General features: G+C 56.4%; 5 protein-coding genes across 5 annotated transcripts; 3 read left to right on the top strand and 2 right to left on the bottom strand.

The window, feature by feature from the left end:
• Nucleotides 1-272: 272 nt before the first annotated feature.
• Nucleotides 273-3,387, bottom strand: ACO1 (Aconitate hydratase mitochondrial; the record flags this gene model as incomplete). Its single annotated transcript, XM_066777189.1, has 6 exons — nt 273-536; nt 590-1,314; nt 1,824-1,902; nt 1,965-1,986; nt 2,034-2,541; nt 2,676-3,387. 6 exons carry the CDS (start codon nt 3,385-3,387, stop codon nt 273-275), a joined length of 2,310 nt encoding a protein of 769 aa, XP_066633031.1.
• A 714-nt stretch (nt 3,388-4,101) lies between these two features.
• Nucleotides 4,102-6,432, top strand: SLS55_005744 (uncharacterized protein; the record flags this gene model as incomplete). The annotated part of the gene is made up of 4 exons (XM_066777188.1): nt 4,102-4,334; nt 5,731-5,817; nt 5,867-6,076; nt 6,138-6,432. The coding sequence occupies 4 exons, from the start codon at nt 4,102-4,104 to the stop codon at nt 6,430-6,432; spliced, it is 825 nt and encodes a 274-aa protein (XP_066633030.1).
• Nucleotides 6,433-6,635: 203 nt separating this feature from the next.
• On the top strand, nt 6,636-9,382 carry SLS55_005743 (uncharacterized protein; the record flags this gene model as incomplete). Its single annotated transcript, XM_066777187.1, has 2 exons — nt 6,636-7,292; nt 7,343-9,382. The coding sequence occupies 2 exons, from the start codon at nt 6,636-6,638 to the stop codon at nt 9,380-9,382; spliced, it is 2,697 nt and encodes an 898-aa protein (XP_066633029.1).
• A 1,781-nt stretch (nt 9,383-11,163) lies between these two features.
• On the top strand, nt 11,164-12,326 carry SLS55_005742 (uncharacterized protein; the record flags this gene model as incomplete). Its single annotated transcript, XM_066777186.1, has 2 exons — nt 11,164-11,544; nt 11,610-12,326. 2 exons carry the CDS (start codon nt 11,164-11,166, stop codon nt 12,324-12,326), a joined length of 1,098 nt encoding a protein of 365 aa, XP_066633028.1.
• A 969-nt stretch (nt 12,327-13,295) lies between these two features.
• Nucleotides 13,296-14,930, bottom strand: SLS55_005741 (uncharacterized protein; the record flags this gene model as incomplete). The annotated part of the gene is made up of 3 exons (XM_066777185.1): nt 13,296-13,844; nt 13,897-13,982; nt 14,063-14,930. 3 exons carry the CDS (start codon nt 14,928-14,930, stop codon nt 13,296-13,298), a joined length of 1,503 nt encoding a protein of 500 aa, XP_066633027.1.
• Nucleotides 14,931-17,501: the final 2,571 nt, after the last annotated feature.

Below are 17,501 nucleotides of genomic sequence, written 5' to 3'. Positions count from 1 at the left end.
GGACGTAAACGTACACATTTAAAACTTGTATTTACGTCCGGACCTTGGATTCAGCTACCCATCGGTGTGAATACGTCTCGTATACACACAGTTGTCACGTATGTCTTGCTCTTACACACACACACACAGATAAGCTTCATTAGGAAACTTTCATTCGACCGCCATGATATACCAGTAAAGTGAAAATACCGATTCCCGTATCGCCCGATGTTCAATACAATGTTACAATCGTGAAAAGAAAAATCCACCACACGCTGCCCTCAGCTGCTGATCTATGCCTTGGCATTCTTCGCCATGGTGTTCAGCGCGCTACCGTTCTTGAACCACTCGATCTGACCCTCGTTGAATGTGTGCGACAACTCAATGTCGAAGGCCTTGTCGCCGTTGGCCGGGTGCACCCGGAGAGTCATGGGCTTGCCGACAGCAAGTTGGGTGCACAGGAGGTCGACCTTGTCGTCGGGCTGGATCTTGTCGTAATCCTCAGGGTTGGAGAAAGTCAGAGGAAGCATACCCTGCTTCTTCAGGTTGGTCTCGTGCTGCATGACTGGTTAGCTGTTGTCAAGAGGGGAGAGGGCACGTCAAGACTTACGATTCTGGCAAAGCTCTTGGTAATGATGGCGAGACCACCCAGGTGGCGGGGCTCGAGAGCAGCATGCTCGCGGGAAGAACCCTCGCCGTAGTTCCAGTCACCGATAACGACCCACTTGATGCCCTTCTTCTTGTAGTCGCGGGCAACATCGGGAACGCCGCCATAGCTGTTGTCAGTCTGGTTCTTGATCTTGTTCGCCTCGCCGTTAGCGGAGTTGATAGCGCCGATAAGCATGTTGTTGGAAATGTTGTCAAGATGTCCACGGTACTTGAGCCAGGGACCGGCCATGGAGATGTGGTCAGTGGTGGTCTTGCCCTGGGCCTTGATCAGAATCGGGAGGTTCTCCGCATCCTTGCCATCCCACGGCTGGAAGGGCTCGAGGACTTGAAGACGGTCGCTCGTAGGTGAGACAGCGACGCTCACGGTCGAGCGGTCAGCCGGGGGAGCCTGGTAGGTGTTGCGGCCGGGGTCGAAGCCCTGGGAAGGCAGACCGTCACCGTGGGGCTCCTTCAGCTTGAACTCCTTGCCGTCAGCGCCCTTGAGCGTGTCCGTGAGGGGGTTGAAGTTGAGAGTGCCGGCAATGGTGAGGGCGACGACGAGATCAGGAGAGGTGACGAAGGCGTGGGTCGCCGGGTTGGCGTCGTTGCGGCCCGTGAAGTTGCGGTTGTAGGAGGACAGAATCGAATTGGGCTGTCCACGTTCAACATCTTTCCTGTCCCACTGCCCTGCAGTTACAAACTCGTTAGTGAAGGTAATATGGAATGGAATGAGTAATTATGGTTGAGGAAATCCCATCCGGCTTGGTGGTGGTGAAAGGCAGTTTGGTCTGAATGAGTTTCGCCGGGGCCGTGGCGGTAGGGAATTGCAGCGGGGCCCGAACAGGTTTGAAGGGGCAAGTGCAGATAAGGGAAAGGGGAGAAGAGAAGTCGTTACCCTGCGCACACCAAAGTTAGCTGCTGTGCTGACCAATGTCGACTGTGGTCGACAAGTCACGTGCGCGAGCTTCAAACAAGTTTAAAGACTCGGCTATTCGGAGGAGGGTAGGGGAACGGGGCTAGCCAATGTTGACCGCGGTCAACAAGCCACTTGAGAGAGCTTCAAACAAGTTTGAAGACTCGGCTGTGCAGAAGAGGGCAGAAAAACATAGGCAGGTGATGACTTACGATGCAGGGACCTTCTCAAGAGTTAGCAATGCGCATTTAGCACCATAACAGGCGGACGGAGGAAGACATACCACAAGCGTTCGCAAGGACAAGGCCCCCGAACTCTTCGAAGGTCTTGAGCTGACCGTCGCGCTCAATGGTGGCTCTGATCTGTTCACGGAGCCTTAGCCTAAAAGTCTTGAGGTGACCGCTACTCTGGACTAGTTAAATACCTGCTCGGAGCCCGGCGTGACGCTGGAGAAGTTAGCTTGATTCGGGACAGACGAAAGAAAGTTGCTTACGTGAATAGAGCCTTTGCCTTGACACCGTGGTCCATGGCGTCGCGGGCAATGTTCGCGGCTCTCGACATATCCTCGTAAGAAGAGTTGGTGCAAGAGCCAATCAAACCGACCTTGAGGTCGTCCGGCCAGCCATTCTCCTTGACGGCATCCTTGAACTTGCTGATGGGAGTCGCAAGATCGGGAGTGAAGGGGCCGTTGATGTGGGGCTCCAGCTCGGAGAGGTTGATCTCGATGAGCTGGTCGTACTCGGCACCCTCATCCTCGCGGAGATCCTTGGCGTAGGTGCGCGCGAAGTCACCAATGTCCTTACGCTTGGTAGCAGCCAGGTAGTCGTACATACGGTCGTTGAAAGGGAAGATAGAGGTGGTAGCACCAATCTCAGCACCCATGTTGCAAATGGTACCCATACCAGTGCAAGAGAGAGAATCGGTTCCGGGACCGTGGTACTCAATGATGGCGCCAGTACCACCCTTGACGGTAAGGATGCCAGCGACCTTCAGAATGATGTCTAAAAATCGTTAGCGTGTTCTCGGTTGTCAATTGGTGCAGCGAGAGGCGCCTGCGAGTTTTGCTCGCATGCCCGGGGCCAGCTAAGACGCGCCAAGGACGGCTGCAAAACACGAGAGGGACCAATTGACTTACCCTTGGGAGAAGTCCAGCCAGACATCTGGCCAGTGAGCTTGACACCAATGACCTTGGGAGCCTTGAGCTCCCAGGGGAGGTTGGCCATGACGTCGACAGCATCAGCACCACCAACGCCAATGGCGGCCATTCCCAGACCACCAGCATTGGGGGTGTGCGAGTCGGTGCCAATCATCAAACCACCGGGGAAAGCGTAGTTCTCGAGGACGATCTGGTGGATGATACCAGAGCCGGGCCTCCAGAAGCCAATGTTGTACTTGGCGCACGAAGTCGACAGGAAGTCGTAGACCTCCTTGTTGATGTTCGTGGCGCGCTCAAGATCCTTCTCGCCGCCGACCTGCGCCTCAATCAAGTGGTCGCAGTGGACGGTGGTGGGAGTGGCCACCGAAGGCATGCCGGCGGACATGAACTGCAGGATAGCCATCTGGGCGGTGGCATCCTGGCAAGCAACACGATCCGGCCTCAGCTTCAGGTATGACTTTCCACGCTCGATCTCCTGGTTGTGGGGATCGTCGAGATGAGAGTAGATGATCTTCTCGGCGTAGGTAAGGGGCTTGTTCAGGCGGCCGCGCACGATGGACAGGTTCTCCGCCATCTTGGCGTAGTTGATGAAGTTGCCATCCTCGTGGATGTTCTGGCGGACCTTGCGGCTGAGGGGAGCCTCGCTGACGGTGGCCAGGCCGCGGCGGGCCAGCCGCGAGAAGCGCTGCATGGTGGGCGGCGATGAAGAAGAGAGTGAGGGGAGAGTGGTGGTGGTGAGGAGGGAGAAGTGTAGAAGTGGGCGTCGATGGATGGACAGCTTTAGATCGCGCCGTGCCGGAACGAGGAGAAGCCCGGCCAATCAGCCGCGTGCATTTTTAACAACAGCCAACGTCCATGCCCGTCCGCTCTGCCGAGGGATTGAGGTCATCCTTTCGTTCCATTGGTCCGCACGTGCAGCCAGCACTCGACCCGACGACCGCGCCGAAGGAGCTTTGACGCTGAGGAAAAATCTGCGAGGTCTGCAGGTCTGCACTTCGACAAGCGTGCCGTATGCGGCAGGTCCACCGGGCCGCGCCCTCGCTGGCCCAGCAGATGCAACCTGGGCTCGCATCGCCAGCCCGGGGTAGCAGCACATCGCTGCGGTTGCGAGGGCTCTGCCACCGCCACAGTCCTGCTTCGATAACGTCGCGCTGCATGGGCGGCCGTGACGGGCTGCCGTTCCGCATTTGCACATGACGCGGCGCTGCCCAGCTCGGAGGAGCGGCGGCAACGCCCGAGTCCGGGCGGCGTCCAAATCTTTGTACCGACCGCGGTGTTCGTCCTGCCCGCGGAACTTGACCGCCCTGCAATAACGCAAGCACTGCAACGCAAACGCAGCCCACATCCGCCTGGGAGTTGCCGCCGTCGCCGACCGATTCCAGCCAGCATCACCGCGCCCATCGCCATGCCTGCCATCCGGGGAGCGCAATCCAAGAAGAAGACGCGCCGCTACACGCGCGACGTCGACCAGGTCCACGCCGACCTGCGCTCTGAACGCCACCTCCAGCTGTACAAGGAAACAAAGGCGGAGGAGGACCTGCCCGCCCTCGGCCAGTTCTACTGCAAAGAATGCGCAAAATGGTTTGAGAGCAACGACAATCTCACCTCGCACCAGCGTGGAAAGCCTCACAAGCGGAGGTAAGTTTCTGCAGCATACCCGGTTTGCATGGTTGAACTCGACCACTTGCGCTGCACGCCGGGGCGATTGAATGGGCTTGTCCGCAGGAAAGTAGCACTTGCTTGCGAAGGGCTGCAGTTCAATCGAAGTTGACAGGGCCAAGCTTTTACTCTTCGCCTGGTCTATTCCGAACGTGTGGATCAAAAGCATAGGCTCTTCCGCGATGCTTGTGCTACCCGTATCCGCCTGCATATACACTGTTCTCCATCAAGCATGGTTTCACACGGCCACTTTATCTAGAGCAATGCTGTCCAGATCAGACATGGGCATCGAGACTGACATATCCGCGGTTCTAGGTTGCGGCAGCTGCGCGAGGAGCCACACACTCCGAAGGAGTCCGAAGCAGCCGTGGGGCTGCGTACGGACAACGGGATAAGAAGCAACGGCGCAGACAGGACTGGCTTGTCGGGCGCCGTTGAGAGCATGATGGTGGAGGAGACAGTTGCATGAGGCAGTTTCCAAAAGCTGGGTTATGAGCAGCGAGTCATTGAATTCAATCGGCGTTCATTCGGTTCTGCTCGGGGAAACGGGAGCGCCCATGGCTACGGGCTCAGGAGAGTGTGGAGTTGCGGGAAATGGGATCTGTCGGCACGTTTTCGTGTTCGCTGATTGGACACGGAAGCCGCATGACGGCGTGGCAGCGTAACTGGCTTCGACGTGGGTAGTGATGTACCCGCAAGGGTCCGCTACATGCCTTGAGGGCGCCGGATCGAGATGCAGTGTCCACGAGGGAATATCGCACGGGTGGACGGATGCGCCTGGGGTTCCGGATAGCCACAGCCGGATGCAAATAGATCGAGTCCACCTGCTACGTACACTGTCTTACACTTACGTGGGTGGTGGAAAGCAAAGTCTGGACATGTTTGCACGACCCAAACCACGCGTGCCTCTCAATGCGACGCATCGTCGGAGGGCAAAGCTGGGTAGTTGGATCCAAGATCCGGACGTGAATGCAAGTTTTAAATGCGCACTTTTACGTCCGGATCTCGTCTTCAACTGCCTATATAAATATAAATATGATGATGCGGCAGCTACGTCAGGGTGGGCAATAATCTCTTAGAAATCGATGTTCGAGTCATGGAGAAAGAGCGATACACAAGACATGACACAATCGGACGTTGTTAGCTACGCCCACAATACTGCTACAAACCCCCAAAATGGGGGCTGCTGGAGGGAATAGATGGTCCAGACGCAGCTGCAGCATTCTAAGGACCCATGTGCTGCCCAATGTTCCAGGCACAAGCCGTAATGCAGCCCTGCTTGCTGCCTGCCCTTCTGCCTGCCCGCAACGTGGAACACAAAGACAGCCGCGCAATCTGCGACACCAACACAACCTCCTCAACCCTTGCTCAACAGCGTGAGATCCATGGCTGGTTTCGTCCGGGCTCAACTCTATGGCGGCGCCATCACTGTCGAGCTTCCGTCGGTCTTTGGCGACGTCAGGTGCGTCATAAGCTTCCAGTGTCGCAGCAGAGTAGACTGACAGCGCCAGCCTCATTCGTGAGGTACCGGACACTCAAGAAGTCTGGCTCGACAGAGATGGCTTCACCAGCATCATCTTCGACCTGACCGAGCGGGTCGATGAATCTCAGGCGTCCGGCGACGAGGAAGCCCTGAAGTACCACTTCCAGGACATGGTCGGCGATAGCAACGATGCAACGCAATGCTGGCAGACCAACGCTGCAGTCCTCTCGCGCATGCCGTAAGTCAGCCCGCACACGTACAACAGAAGGCTGCTTCCACCTTACTGACACGTCCGCCAGTAACGTGCCCGCGTATGCTCTGCTCGCAACTCAACACCCAGCTGCAGGCCGTGGGGGCCGCGGGCCGCAGGCGGATTTTACGGCGATCCTGCTGGTCCTTGTTCGTCTAGCCGAGACGAAGACGGACATTCTCATCACGGTCAACGTCCCCCACGTTCCGGGAGAATACTCCAAGGAAGACATCGATTTTGCAGCGGCAAAGCATGGCCCGCTGGTGGACGCTGCCACGATTATCAGGCAGCGTATCCTGGAGACCTTTGAGATCAAGGATTTCGGTCTTTTCGTCACGGAATAGGCCGCTGCACAAGAAGTATGCTTTGGGCTCCAGATCACAAGCAATCGAACATTTCACACGTGACGTTCCTTCATCTCGACATGCACACGATGGGCGTAGCGCCGGAAGATCTGCGGCTAGCAGGTTCCTATGACGCACTTGATGTGAGCTTAATCTGCGACCAGCCAACTCTCACCTTCGCAACACCACACCCTACTCTCGTCATGAGCAGTCCGGCAAAGCGACGCAAGAGGAACGACACCAAGGCTTCCGACAAACCCGTGCACAACCTTGACTACTTTTTTGCCAAGCAGAAAGACAAGCCCCAGACTGCGCCCGCCTCGGCGCCACCGCAGCATGACACTGCAACGAGTACCCAGGACGGCACGGCAGATGATCAGTTAACTGACGAAGAGCTGGCGAGGAGGCTTCAAGAAGAGTGGGACAGGGAAGACGGCGCCCGTAGCGTCGCGGATCCTCCGCAGCAGGAGCGCAATCCTTGTAGCGGGAGCAGCGACCGCGAGCAACACGCCCCACACGAGCGAAGCTCTGCGCCAAAGCGTGTAGTCGGAGATGAACAGCTCGAATCGAATGCCACGGCTGTCCCGAACACTCTCAGGCTACAGTCCACTGCAACCACCGAGGACACAATTGCCTCGAGCATATCATTCGACCAGAGCCCTCTAACCTTCCAGCCCTCCAAGTATGTTCCGGACCTAAAATCACATTGGGCTGCGGACGGAGGGCATGCGACATATGCGCTGTTGACGAGGTGCTTCGTCTTGGTCAACAGCACGCAGAGTAGGATCAAGATCGTAGATACATTGGTCAACCTCTTAAGGACCATCATCGAGGGCGATCCGCAAAGCGTGTTGCCTGCCGTGGGTGCACCATCATCTGAAATAATCCATTCCTGCTTACGTTTCAGCAGGTCTGGCTCGCCACAAACTCAATTTCACCGCCCTACGCCGATCTCGAGCTGGGCCTGGGCGGATCAGCCATTTCGAAAGCGTTGATCAAAGTGTGTGGGTTGAACAATGCTGGCTTGAAGAGCTTGTACAACAAATATGGGGACGCTGGAGATGTGGCCTTCGAAGCGAAGAAACGTCAGAGCTTTACATTGCGGAAGCCCAAGCCATTGACCATCAAGTTCGTATACGATTCATTGGTCAAAATTGCGAACAGCAAGGGCCAGGGAAGCCAGGAAGTCAAGCAGCGCATGGTGGAGAGACTCTTACAAGACTCGAGGGGTGCCGAAGAATCGCGCTATATCGTCAGGACTTTGGTCCAGCACCTCCGCATCGGTGCTGTCAAGACGACCATGCTTATAGCCTTGTCTCGAGCATTCCTGATGTCACGCCCGCCCGGGTCTGGCTTCCCTATCCAACCCATCTCAGCACTGGCGGGCTTGAAGAAAGAGCAACTCTCAGAGATTTATTCTCACAACGAAGAAATAGTCAAGGCTTGTTTCGCTCGCCGGCCGAACTACAACGACCTGGTGCCCACCCTCCTCGAAATTGGAGTCTGCGACGAGTTGCTCCTCCGCTGCGGACTTTCAATGCACATTCCCCTACGTCCCATGCTAGGCAGCATTACCCGCGATTTGGGCGAAATGTTGACGAAACTTCAAGGCCGGGACTTTAGCTGCGAATTCAAGTATGACGGCCAGCGCGCACAAGTACATTGCGACGCACATGGCAGGGTTACGATTTTTTCTCGCCACCTAGAAGTCATGACTGACAAATACCCTGACCTTGTTGCCTTGGTACCCCAGATCCGTGGGGAAGGTGTCAGTAGCTTCATCCTCGAAGGCGAAGTTGTCGCAATTGATCGCGAGACTGGTGATCTTAAGGCCTTCCAGGTACTTTCCAATCGAGCACGCAAGGATGTGGTGATCCACAGCGTCAAGATTGATGTATGCCTTTTTGCGTTTGATTTGATGTACTTGAATGGCGAAGAGTTACTCGACCGGCCATTCCGAGAACGACGATCTTTGCTCAGGAGTCTCTTCACAGAGATCCCAAATCACTTCACCTGGGTTGAGAGCCTCGAAGCTTCATCGCTGGACCAAGAAGCCGTGAGCGAGTTCTTCAAGAGAGCGACCGAGCACAAGTGCGAAGGTATCATGGTGAAGGTTTTGGACAATTTACCGAATCCGGATCTTGTAGCAGACGCGACAGACGAAAAGGCGCTGCCTACACCAGTAACCCCACGAAAAGCACAGAAAACTACCAAGAAGACAAAGGACACCGATGCCGGTACGGGAGAGGCAAAGGGCGAGAAGAAGCCGAGTGGTCGTCGGAAAGCTCTTCTCGCCACGTACGAGCCCGATAAACGCCTGGACTCCTGGCTTAAAGTCAAGAAGGATTACTATGCGTCAGCTGACACCATAGATCTTATCCCTATCGGCGCTTGGCATGGCAATGGCCGCAAGTGCAAGTGGTGGTCGCCCATCTTACTCGCCGTGCGCAATCCTGAAACCGGTTGTCTCGAGGCTGTCACCAAGTGCATGTCCGGCTTCACTGACAAGTTTTATGCCGCAAATCGAGCCAAATACGATCCCGACACTGGTACTGGTTTATCGGATGATGACGGCGAGGATGGCGATAGGCGAGAAGGTGATGGAAAGGGTAGAGTGTCCAATGTCCGCTCGAGCAAACCAGCCTTCGTGGAGTACAGCGGGCAACCGGCTGTTTGGTTCGAGCCTCAGGAAGTCTGGGAATGTGCATTCGCCGATGTCACGCTCAGTCCGACCTACAATGCAGCCATTGGACTCGTCAGTGAAGAGCGTGGCCTCAGCCTCCGCTTTCCGCGGTTCCTGCGGGTCAGGGAGGATAAAAGCATCGAGGAAGCGAGCACGAGTGATTTTTTGGCCGACCTGTACCGGAAACAGGAAGCTAGGACACCATCGACAAGCACGCAGGAGCCGGGTGTCAATGATGAAGCTGATGAGGATGATGAAGCCGATTGACCCAGTTTGAGGGGAGTGACCAGGTGGGGATATCTTCTCAAAATCAGGCCTAAGTGGCCCAGAGGTCGCCGGATCGCCACGCGATTAAGAATATCCTGTCGAAAACTCGACACAAAGACAAGCTTATACTGAAATACCGCTTGGGTCCGTGCGTGCATGCAGTCACCCGTATAGCTAGATCTGAACCCAATCTCAGCTACTTTTTGATGCCCTACCAGTCCTGCGGCATTCTAGTGTCAGTCCAGGCTCCTCGCCCATTCTCAAACAATCTCATCAAACTTAGGCCCTGTGCATCATTGCATGTATTCTTGACGGGCTAAACCACCGCACAGGCACCGTGAGACAGCCGCAACCACTGCCGAGGGCCTAGCGTTGCTCGCAGTCGCGTATGGCCGATTAAAGCTCCTCTTTTACGGAGTGGAGCGGCTGAGCTTCCGGCATGGCAGCAGCAACCATTGCGAGCAAGTGAATGGAAGTGCAAGCGCTGTGGAGTTTCTGATCATGTATTTACAGCTTCCCACACGGCATCATATCCTCATTTTGTCCGGACAAGGATGGCAAGAAGCACCGCCCGTTTCGTAGGGCGCTTCCTCCGCTGGCGTTTGAAGTCGAGAAATCAGCCTTATGGCGGGGTTTGCGCCGGTGGCGGAGGCCGGTCGTTTCCTGGTTCGGATTCGGGATGCTCGCCGTTGGTGCCTCTGATGTCTCCGGGACGCCACACTCGACAACTCGATGGAAACGGTACTCGTCCTCGTGTCGGAGTCGATCGCCGCAGACGTTCGAGGTTGCGGCACAGAAGCCGCTCCGTTGCGCGTGGCATCGACCGCGTCCGCTGTCGGAATCGGCTGCGCATTGCGACGTGACTCCCAAGGGTGCTGGTCGGATGGTCGCAGAAGCGCCAGCTGTGGCGTGGCCAGGTCTCTCCCACCCAAGGAGAAGGAGGAGAGGAGGAGCAACTGCCGCCGCAGACGGCCGGCAATTGCTCGCCGACGATGTGACGCGGCCTCGCTCTGTGCTGGGCCGCTAGACGGGAGCCAGTAGCGAGCTCCGGCAAACTGCTTTGCAATTGCGCGTCTACTTTGCCGGCTGCCGGCCAATGGCGGGGCGCGCGACGCTGCTTACGCCGGCCCGGGCGTTTCGTTCAGACTAGAAGGCGGCTGTTTAGGCATCGCGGCTTCCCTGTGCGCGTGCGCCAAGCCTTCGCCAAGCGCGCTGACGACGACTGCTCTCTCCTCCCACTTCCCCATCCGGCTAGCGTCTCGCCGTTTCCTCAGCCTCCTCTGGTGCCGCGGCCCATCCGCGTCAGCCAGACCGCGGCCCTGCCCAATCACGCCGCCGCCTTTTGCGAATGTTTACTCTGCTACACTATACACCCGCTCAACACCATAGCCCCCGGCCCCAGCGCCCGCCACGCGGACTATCAGCCTCCCTCTGCGTCATCGCCTTGTATCCCAGGCGCTTGACCTTGCTCGCCTCCTCGAATCTTCCGCCAAACCACCCTTCGCTGGACTAACTTCTCCACATGTGCCTGTGCTTTCTTCCCGTTTCATGCTTCACTGGCCAGGCTTACGTGTCACCCATCTCGTACCCTCCCATTGGCGCTGTTTAGCAATGAAGAGTCGGGGCAGCATCGACGCCGTGCCCGGCCAGACTCTGCCTGCGTCTGCAAGAATAAAAGGCCTCTGGATGTGCTATCCTTCGTTTCCCATCACCAAGCCAATCCTTCGCTCTCACCACCCCTCTGCAAGACAGTCCTTTGATCCACCTTCGTTACTTCCACCATGGTCAACGTGAAATCCTTCGGCGCTGTTGCGCTCTCGCTCCTTGCTGCCACCGAGGTTGCCGCCCACCCTCACCATGACCACAAGGCCGAGGCTCTCGAGCGCCGTACCAACATGGCCAAGATGGGCAAGCGCTCTCTTTCCCACTGCGCCGAGAAGATCCAGGCTCGCGGCATCGAGGCTAAGAATGCGGCCCGCCGCCAAGCCATGCACGACCAGCTCTCCAAGCGTGCTTCTCTCGCCAAGCGCGACCTCGACACCGTCCTCAACTCCTCTCACCACTCCGATCTTACTGGAGTCACCCCCAACTCCGACCCCAGCCTCCTCTTCACCGGCAACAACTCCTGCATTCTTGCTCCCGAGACTACTCAGGGCCCTTACGTAAGAACCCTCGTCCCACGATCCACGCCGAAGAACCCGTAAACGCTGACAGATCATGGGATTAGTATGTCGTTGGCGAACTGTTCCGTCAGAACATCACCGAGACGCAGGAGGGCGTTCCGCTCTACATGGACATTCAAGTCCTCGACACCAACACCTGTGAGCCTGTGAAGGACGTGGCCATGGATTTCTGGCACTGCAACGCCACCGGCGTCTACTCTGGAATCGCCGCCAGCGGCAACGGCGACTCCTCTGACACTGCCAACCTCGACAAGACCTTCCTTCGTGGCATTCAGTCCACCGACGAGGACGGAGTGCTCCAGTTTGTCTCTATCGTCCCCGGTCATTATACCTCGCGGGCGAACCACATTCACGTTCTTGCACACAGCCCTGGCGCTTGGTCCCACCTGCCTAATGGCACTATCTCCGGCGGCGGCAGCACTTCTCATGTTGGCCAGCTCTTCTTCGACCAGGACCTGCTCTATGAGGTTGAGACCTTCGAGCCCTACAGCACCAACACCCAGGACTGGACCCTTAACGACGAGGACAGCATCCTTTCCGGCGAGGCTGACGACATTGACCCCGTTGTCGAGTACGTCCTTCTGGGTGACTCTGTTGCTGACGGAATCTTCTCTTGGATCACTGTCGGCATCGACTCGACCGCCAACTACACCGTCACCCCTGCTGCCTACTACTCTGCCGAAGGCGGCTACGAGAACCCCGACTCCGGCTCCGGAATGGGCGGCGGCTCCGCTCCTTCTGGCACTCCCCCTTCTTCTTAAGTGAGTTGTCACTTGAATGACGTCGAGCGAACGGGATGAAGGTGGTAGCGCGAACGGAGCAAGGGCATCCATCTTTCTATTAAATGTAGATAAGCGTTTTTGAAATATGAAATTCAATTGCAAGAACTTATCTATGATCTTAACAGTGGGCGCTACAACTTACCTGATGCCTGGTTTCAGCAGAACCCCATCCATTTTGAGACTATGACAGCATGAAAAGACATGAAACAGGCTATCAGTCACAAACTAAGGCGCGATTTCCAGAACATTTGTCCTGTGACTCGACGGTTTCCATAAACCCGTTAGGCAGGACTCAGAATGTGGCGTGTAAGGGAGTATAGCGGGGCCACCGTGTTTGGTCAATGCCGCATAATTCGGGTCAGACCCAATGGTTCACCGCTGAAGAGGTTGGTCACTGCGAGATCAATATGGTTTGTGCTTAAACATAACAGACGAGGCTGCCTCATCAAAATTCAATGCAGACTTTATCGTTGTCAAGGGATCAAACATCTTCGACTGTTATACAACAAATGAATAGATATCTTACTGCTAATTTTCGTCCCGCTGAGCAACGGCGACGAGGTTGGTCTCATTAGTGTTGCAACAGTTTATCAACAGGCTTGAGAGCCGTTGGATGTTAATCTCATCGCGTCCCACATTTGCTTGGGCTCCAAACTGCCATACGCTCAGCGGTGATCTTTTCCTGATCATACACTATCAGCGGGTTGCAAAAGATCTGGGCCCACCCCAGATATGCTGGGTCAGACGAAAGTGGATAGCGGAATCCTACGTTTGGACGTGTTTGTACGGGTCTAAACGTTTAAATCCCGCATCTACGTCCGGATATCTGTTTCAACTACTCATGAATGAAGGCTATATACCCGAGAGCAGTAATGTTGCAATACTACTGCAACCGACCTCGGAGTAGTCTACTTATTTTCATTTGTAGAGTTACAGATCCGGTAGCGGTCACAAAGTTTGAGAGTCCTGGCTTACAACATCCAAAACTTCGCGAATGATTGCCAAATCCCGGGTTTGGCTGACTTGCCAGTTCGAGACAGCGAAACGGCACGCAGGAGAACCCTCCCAGGATGTGCCAGACACGTAGATCTTCGAGGTTGCGTTGATACGGCTGACAAGCTCTCGGTTGAGATTCTCATCTCGAGCGCGGAAGAGTACAATGACATAGATGTGTTCCAAGACCTCGCTCCGCGGGGCACTTGAGTGAGGTAGAAGTTCATATGCTGCATGGTCGATTATGAGGCCGGCAATGGCACGAGAAAGCAGTATCTGTCTCTCAAGCATCTCGCGGTAGCCTTCCTTCCCATAAGCGACAAGGCTGGCATAGACCGGCAGGGCGCGGAATCGGCGGGAGTTTTCGATGCCGATGTTGAGAGGAGAAGGGACGGAAGATGCAATTCCAACTGCGCCGGCATTCAAGTAGGCAGCGTTGGCGTTTTGGAATGTATCTTGTCCGATTTGCAGGTGGCGACTGAAGAAGAAGCCACAATCGTAGGGCTTACTGGAGGTCAGATTGCGCTACTATCAAGGACGGGAGAACGGGACCAACCACATTGAGCAGCTTGTGGCCATCTCCGGTGATTGAGTCAACAAGCTCCATTCCATCCGTGCCCAAGATGATTTTAGAGAACTCGTCTTTCACCAACGTCCTAGCGAGTAGGCCAAATGCTGCGAGAGTCAGAAAGCGTCACGGGCTTTATGCCAATGATACTCACCAGCATCCACATGAAGCCATGCGCCATACTTGTTGCATAATCTCCTTAACTCTGCCATGTCTGCATACCCATTCGTTGCGAAACGACCGGTGTTGACTTCGGAGCAGGAGATGGCCACGATGGACGCCGTCCGGTCCGATGCCAATGCAGCTTCCAGCTTCACGTGGTCGAAGCGGTGTGGGGCATCAGGAAGGCCGACAGACTTGACCGCAGCCCGGCCGATTCCAACAATGCTGGCGGCTTTGGCTAGAGAGGAATGAGGGACGGTAGTGAGGACCTGAACACTATCTACGCCGGCGTCCCGCATAGCTTGCACGAGACCGAGCTCGCCGACGCTGATGGTCTGGCTCGAATGCCTGGAAGCAGCGCAGCGGAGGACATGCTCCCTCGCACATGCAAGGCCGAGGACATTGCTTGCAGTGGCGCCGGTGGTGAAGGTGCGGTGGGGCCATTCACCCGGATCTAATTCGAGTAGCTGGCACAGGAGCCTGAGAGCTTGGTCTTCCACGTCGGTGGCAACGGTCTCCATGGGGAGGTGGACCTGGACGTTCTGATCGTAGGCTGTCACGAGATTATCGGCCAGGGCAGCAGCAGGAGTGGCGCCGCCGGTGACAAAGCCGTAGTAGTTGGCCGACCTGCTGTTGGCGTTCAAGGCGGGGACGATGTCATCGAGGAGATGGCTGCTTGCGCTCCGGTAGCCAAGGCCCTTTTCGGGCAGGGCCTTGACCAGAGCGCGTCGGGCTTGGTTGAGCACCTGAGGCGGAGGCAGAACGGGGTCGGACGAATGCTCGGCTGGTGGAGGGTACGCGAAAGGCAGGGGCACGCCCTCGCCCGTGCCATGCTGGGTGAACACGTCTTCGATGAGCATTATTGCTGGGAGTCACTCGTGGGCGTTAGTTGCTTTCTATTCAGGCGACTTCTTACAGCGGCGTCGACGTGCAGCGCCGGACGGTGACAGCGCTGCTTTAGTCAGGTCCAGCCGCAGGTCCGGGCGCATCTGCCCTGCCCTCCGATAAGCTAGGCGGTCTGTGCCTGGCGTGCCGGCGCATTCCGCTAGGCATCAGCACCGCACGTGACCTACGTGTTTACGCGATCCCGCCGCCTGGCAATCGCGTCGCCAGACGCGCCTCCTTCAAGCAATTGCCGCCACGCTTTCGCTCCCCCCAGCCCGCCGCTCACCCAAACGCCATGAGCCTGGCTTTACCTCGCGGCGCTCCGCCCAAATGACCAAGAACAACTTGAAATCCCACCTTTCTTGGTTGCTGAACGCGAAGCCATTCGTGCCGCCCGCAGGTCCGCCTGTCGTTCACCCCGCTCCCGACCTTCCGCCCAGCTCTGCCGCGTTACCAGCTCAAAATACCCGTCCCGCGGTACCCGAACCTCTCGCAAGACATGCGCCTCCTCGCGAGCCGCCCCGCTCACAGCCTCTTTTTCCCGGATCCCACTCCCATGCGCCCGAGCCTCATCGGCACAGCATAGAGAGCGCTGCCACTCTCGGTACTCTCGATCCTGACGATACAGGACCCGACTTGTGTGCTCTCCCTCCAGATATGGCCAAGCTTCGAGCCGCTCCTGGTTCGACCTCTAAGCCGCGCCTCATATCGCAAGCACATCCGGATCGCACGCCTCTGGTTGGTGCCACCGATCGCTTAAAGAGCAAGCTTGCAAGTATATCTTCGAGTACACCAAAAGAATGGACTGGCACAGAACGGGCCGCACACGCGGCTCAATCGAAAGGCAAGGGTCATGCGGTGCAAGGACAACTGCAGTTGGAGGATTGGGACATGGACGACGTCGATGCCATTGATTTGACTGGAGAATCCGACGCTCGGACGGCCTCCAGCCCAAGCATACATGTGCCCGCCTCGACGTCGCGGAAGAGGAAGAGTGACCAGTTTGAGCTTCCCTCAGACGATAGTCCAGCTCCACAGAGGCCAAGGATCCAGGCTAGGCCTGCTGGAGTGCTAGCTGCGGATGGGTTTGCGCCCATCGAGGAATTCGAGGATCCTCCACCTCCGTATTCCACGGTAGCACACAGACCACATGCATCTTCATCAGTTGCCCGGCCGGGTTTGAGCGAGGAATCTGGAGATTCGAACGAGACCTCGGCAATTGATGCCGATGACGAGGGCCAGCGTGTTTCAGAGAGCCCGTTCAGACCTGTACCCAAGAACAGAAAGCCCCTCAGCCGTATCCCTCCTGAAAGCACGGAGCGCTCTTTGGGGGCCGTCACTCTCCGCAAAGCCTCACGTTCTCCAAAGAAAGTCAACTGGAATACTCAAGACCAGCCGTCCGAAGAGCCGAGACGGAGTCCGACTAAACAGTCACATCAAACCAAACGGCGTATTGTAGCCGACTCAGAAGATGAGGATGAATTTGACGTTGACGACCGACCCGTGCAGCTGGATCTTCGCATTTCACCACCCAAAATAAGACATCCAGAACAGCGGAGTCCTGCCAAACCGTCTAGTTCGAGGCCGGCGGCAATAGACAGCTCCAAAGATTTTCGGTGGTATGAGTGTAAGGATGACCGGTCATTGCCCGCCCACGAACGGCAGCAACCGCGAAAGTCCGCGGAGAAGGACGCCTCTCCAAACCTGTCCAAGATCCACAGCGCAAATGCTGTAATCGAAGATGCCTTGGCAACGCCCAGCTCGTGTCAGGGCTCTCCGTCGGTCCTTTCGAAGGAAGAGCGCTCGGTAGTCTCAAGTTTTGGTGCATGGCCCGAGGCGTACCTGCAGAGCGTTTGCAGAGAACTGGAGACCGAGGTCCTCCGTCTCAAGAGAGCGCAGACCGAGTATTTGGAAATGTACGACGTTCCGTCCAGGGATCTAATCGAGCAGTCAAAGAGTGCCCTCAAACGCAGGGGGGTCATCGAAAGCCTCATCGAGAACCGGCGCCAGCTCGACACGACCAACGCAAGGAAAAAAGAACTCTCGGACAGGATACTCAGTCTGATGGACACCGAATACAGCACAGACCTAACGGAGTTTGACGAGACCACGGCCGCGATCAAACTTACTGGCGAGCAAGTCAGAAACATCGAAGTTGAGATGATTCGACTGATGAAAGTCGCCGGGTTCGTTGATGGAGAAGGCGAGTCAGCACGGCTGCACGACCGCCCACAGTTTGCGTCCACCGATGTAGTGGTTCGCTCTACGCAAATAATCCCTGAAAAGCACCAATCGCAAGAAGCTACCGGTGTAGTGTCCACTCAGAGGATCCAACAGACTCAACTTCCTTCTAAAAGCCCGAAGACAAAGCCAACAATGGAAACACCACACCATGTTTCACGCGATGCCGTCTCACAAGAAAACTTTGAGGATCTCGACGATGAAGATTTCAAAAACGCGCTGAGTGATGCATCCTTTGAAAACATGGCCACCGGAACACCTGAGAGACGAATAACAAAAGACCTCGTACCAGAGCCATCATTTCC

This window comes from Diplodia seriata (assembly GCF_021436955.1).
Source record: "Diplodia seriata strain FDS-637 chromosome Unknown scaffold_5, whole genome shotgun sequence".
Taxonomy (NCBI): domain Eukaryota; kingdom Fungi; phylum Ascomycota; class Dothideomycetes; order Botryosphaeriales; family Botryosphaeriaceae; genus Diplodia; species Diplodia seriata.
This window is presented reverse-complemented; position numbering and strand designations above follow the sequence as displayed.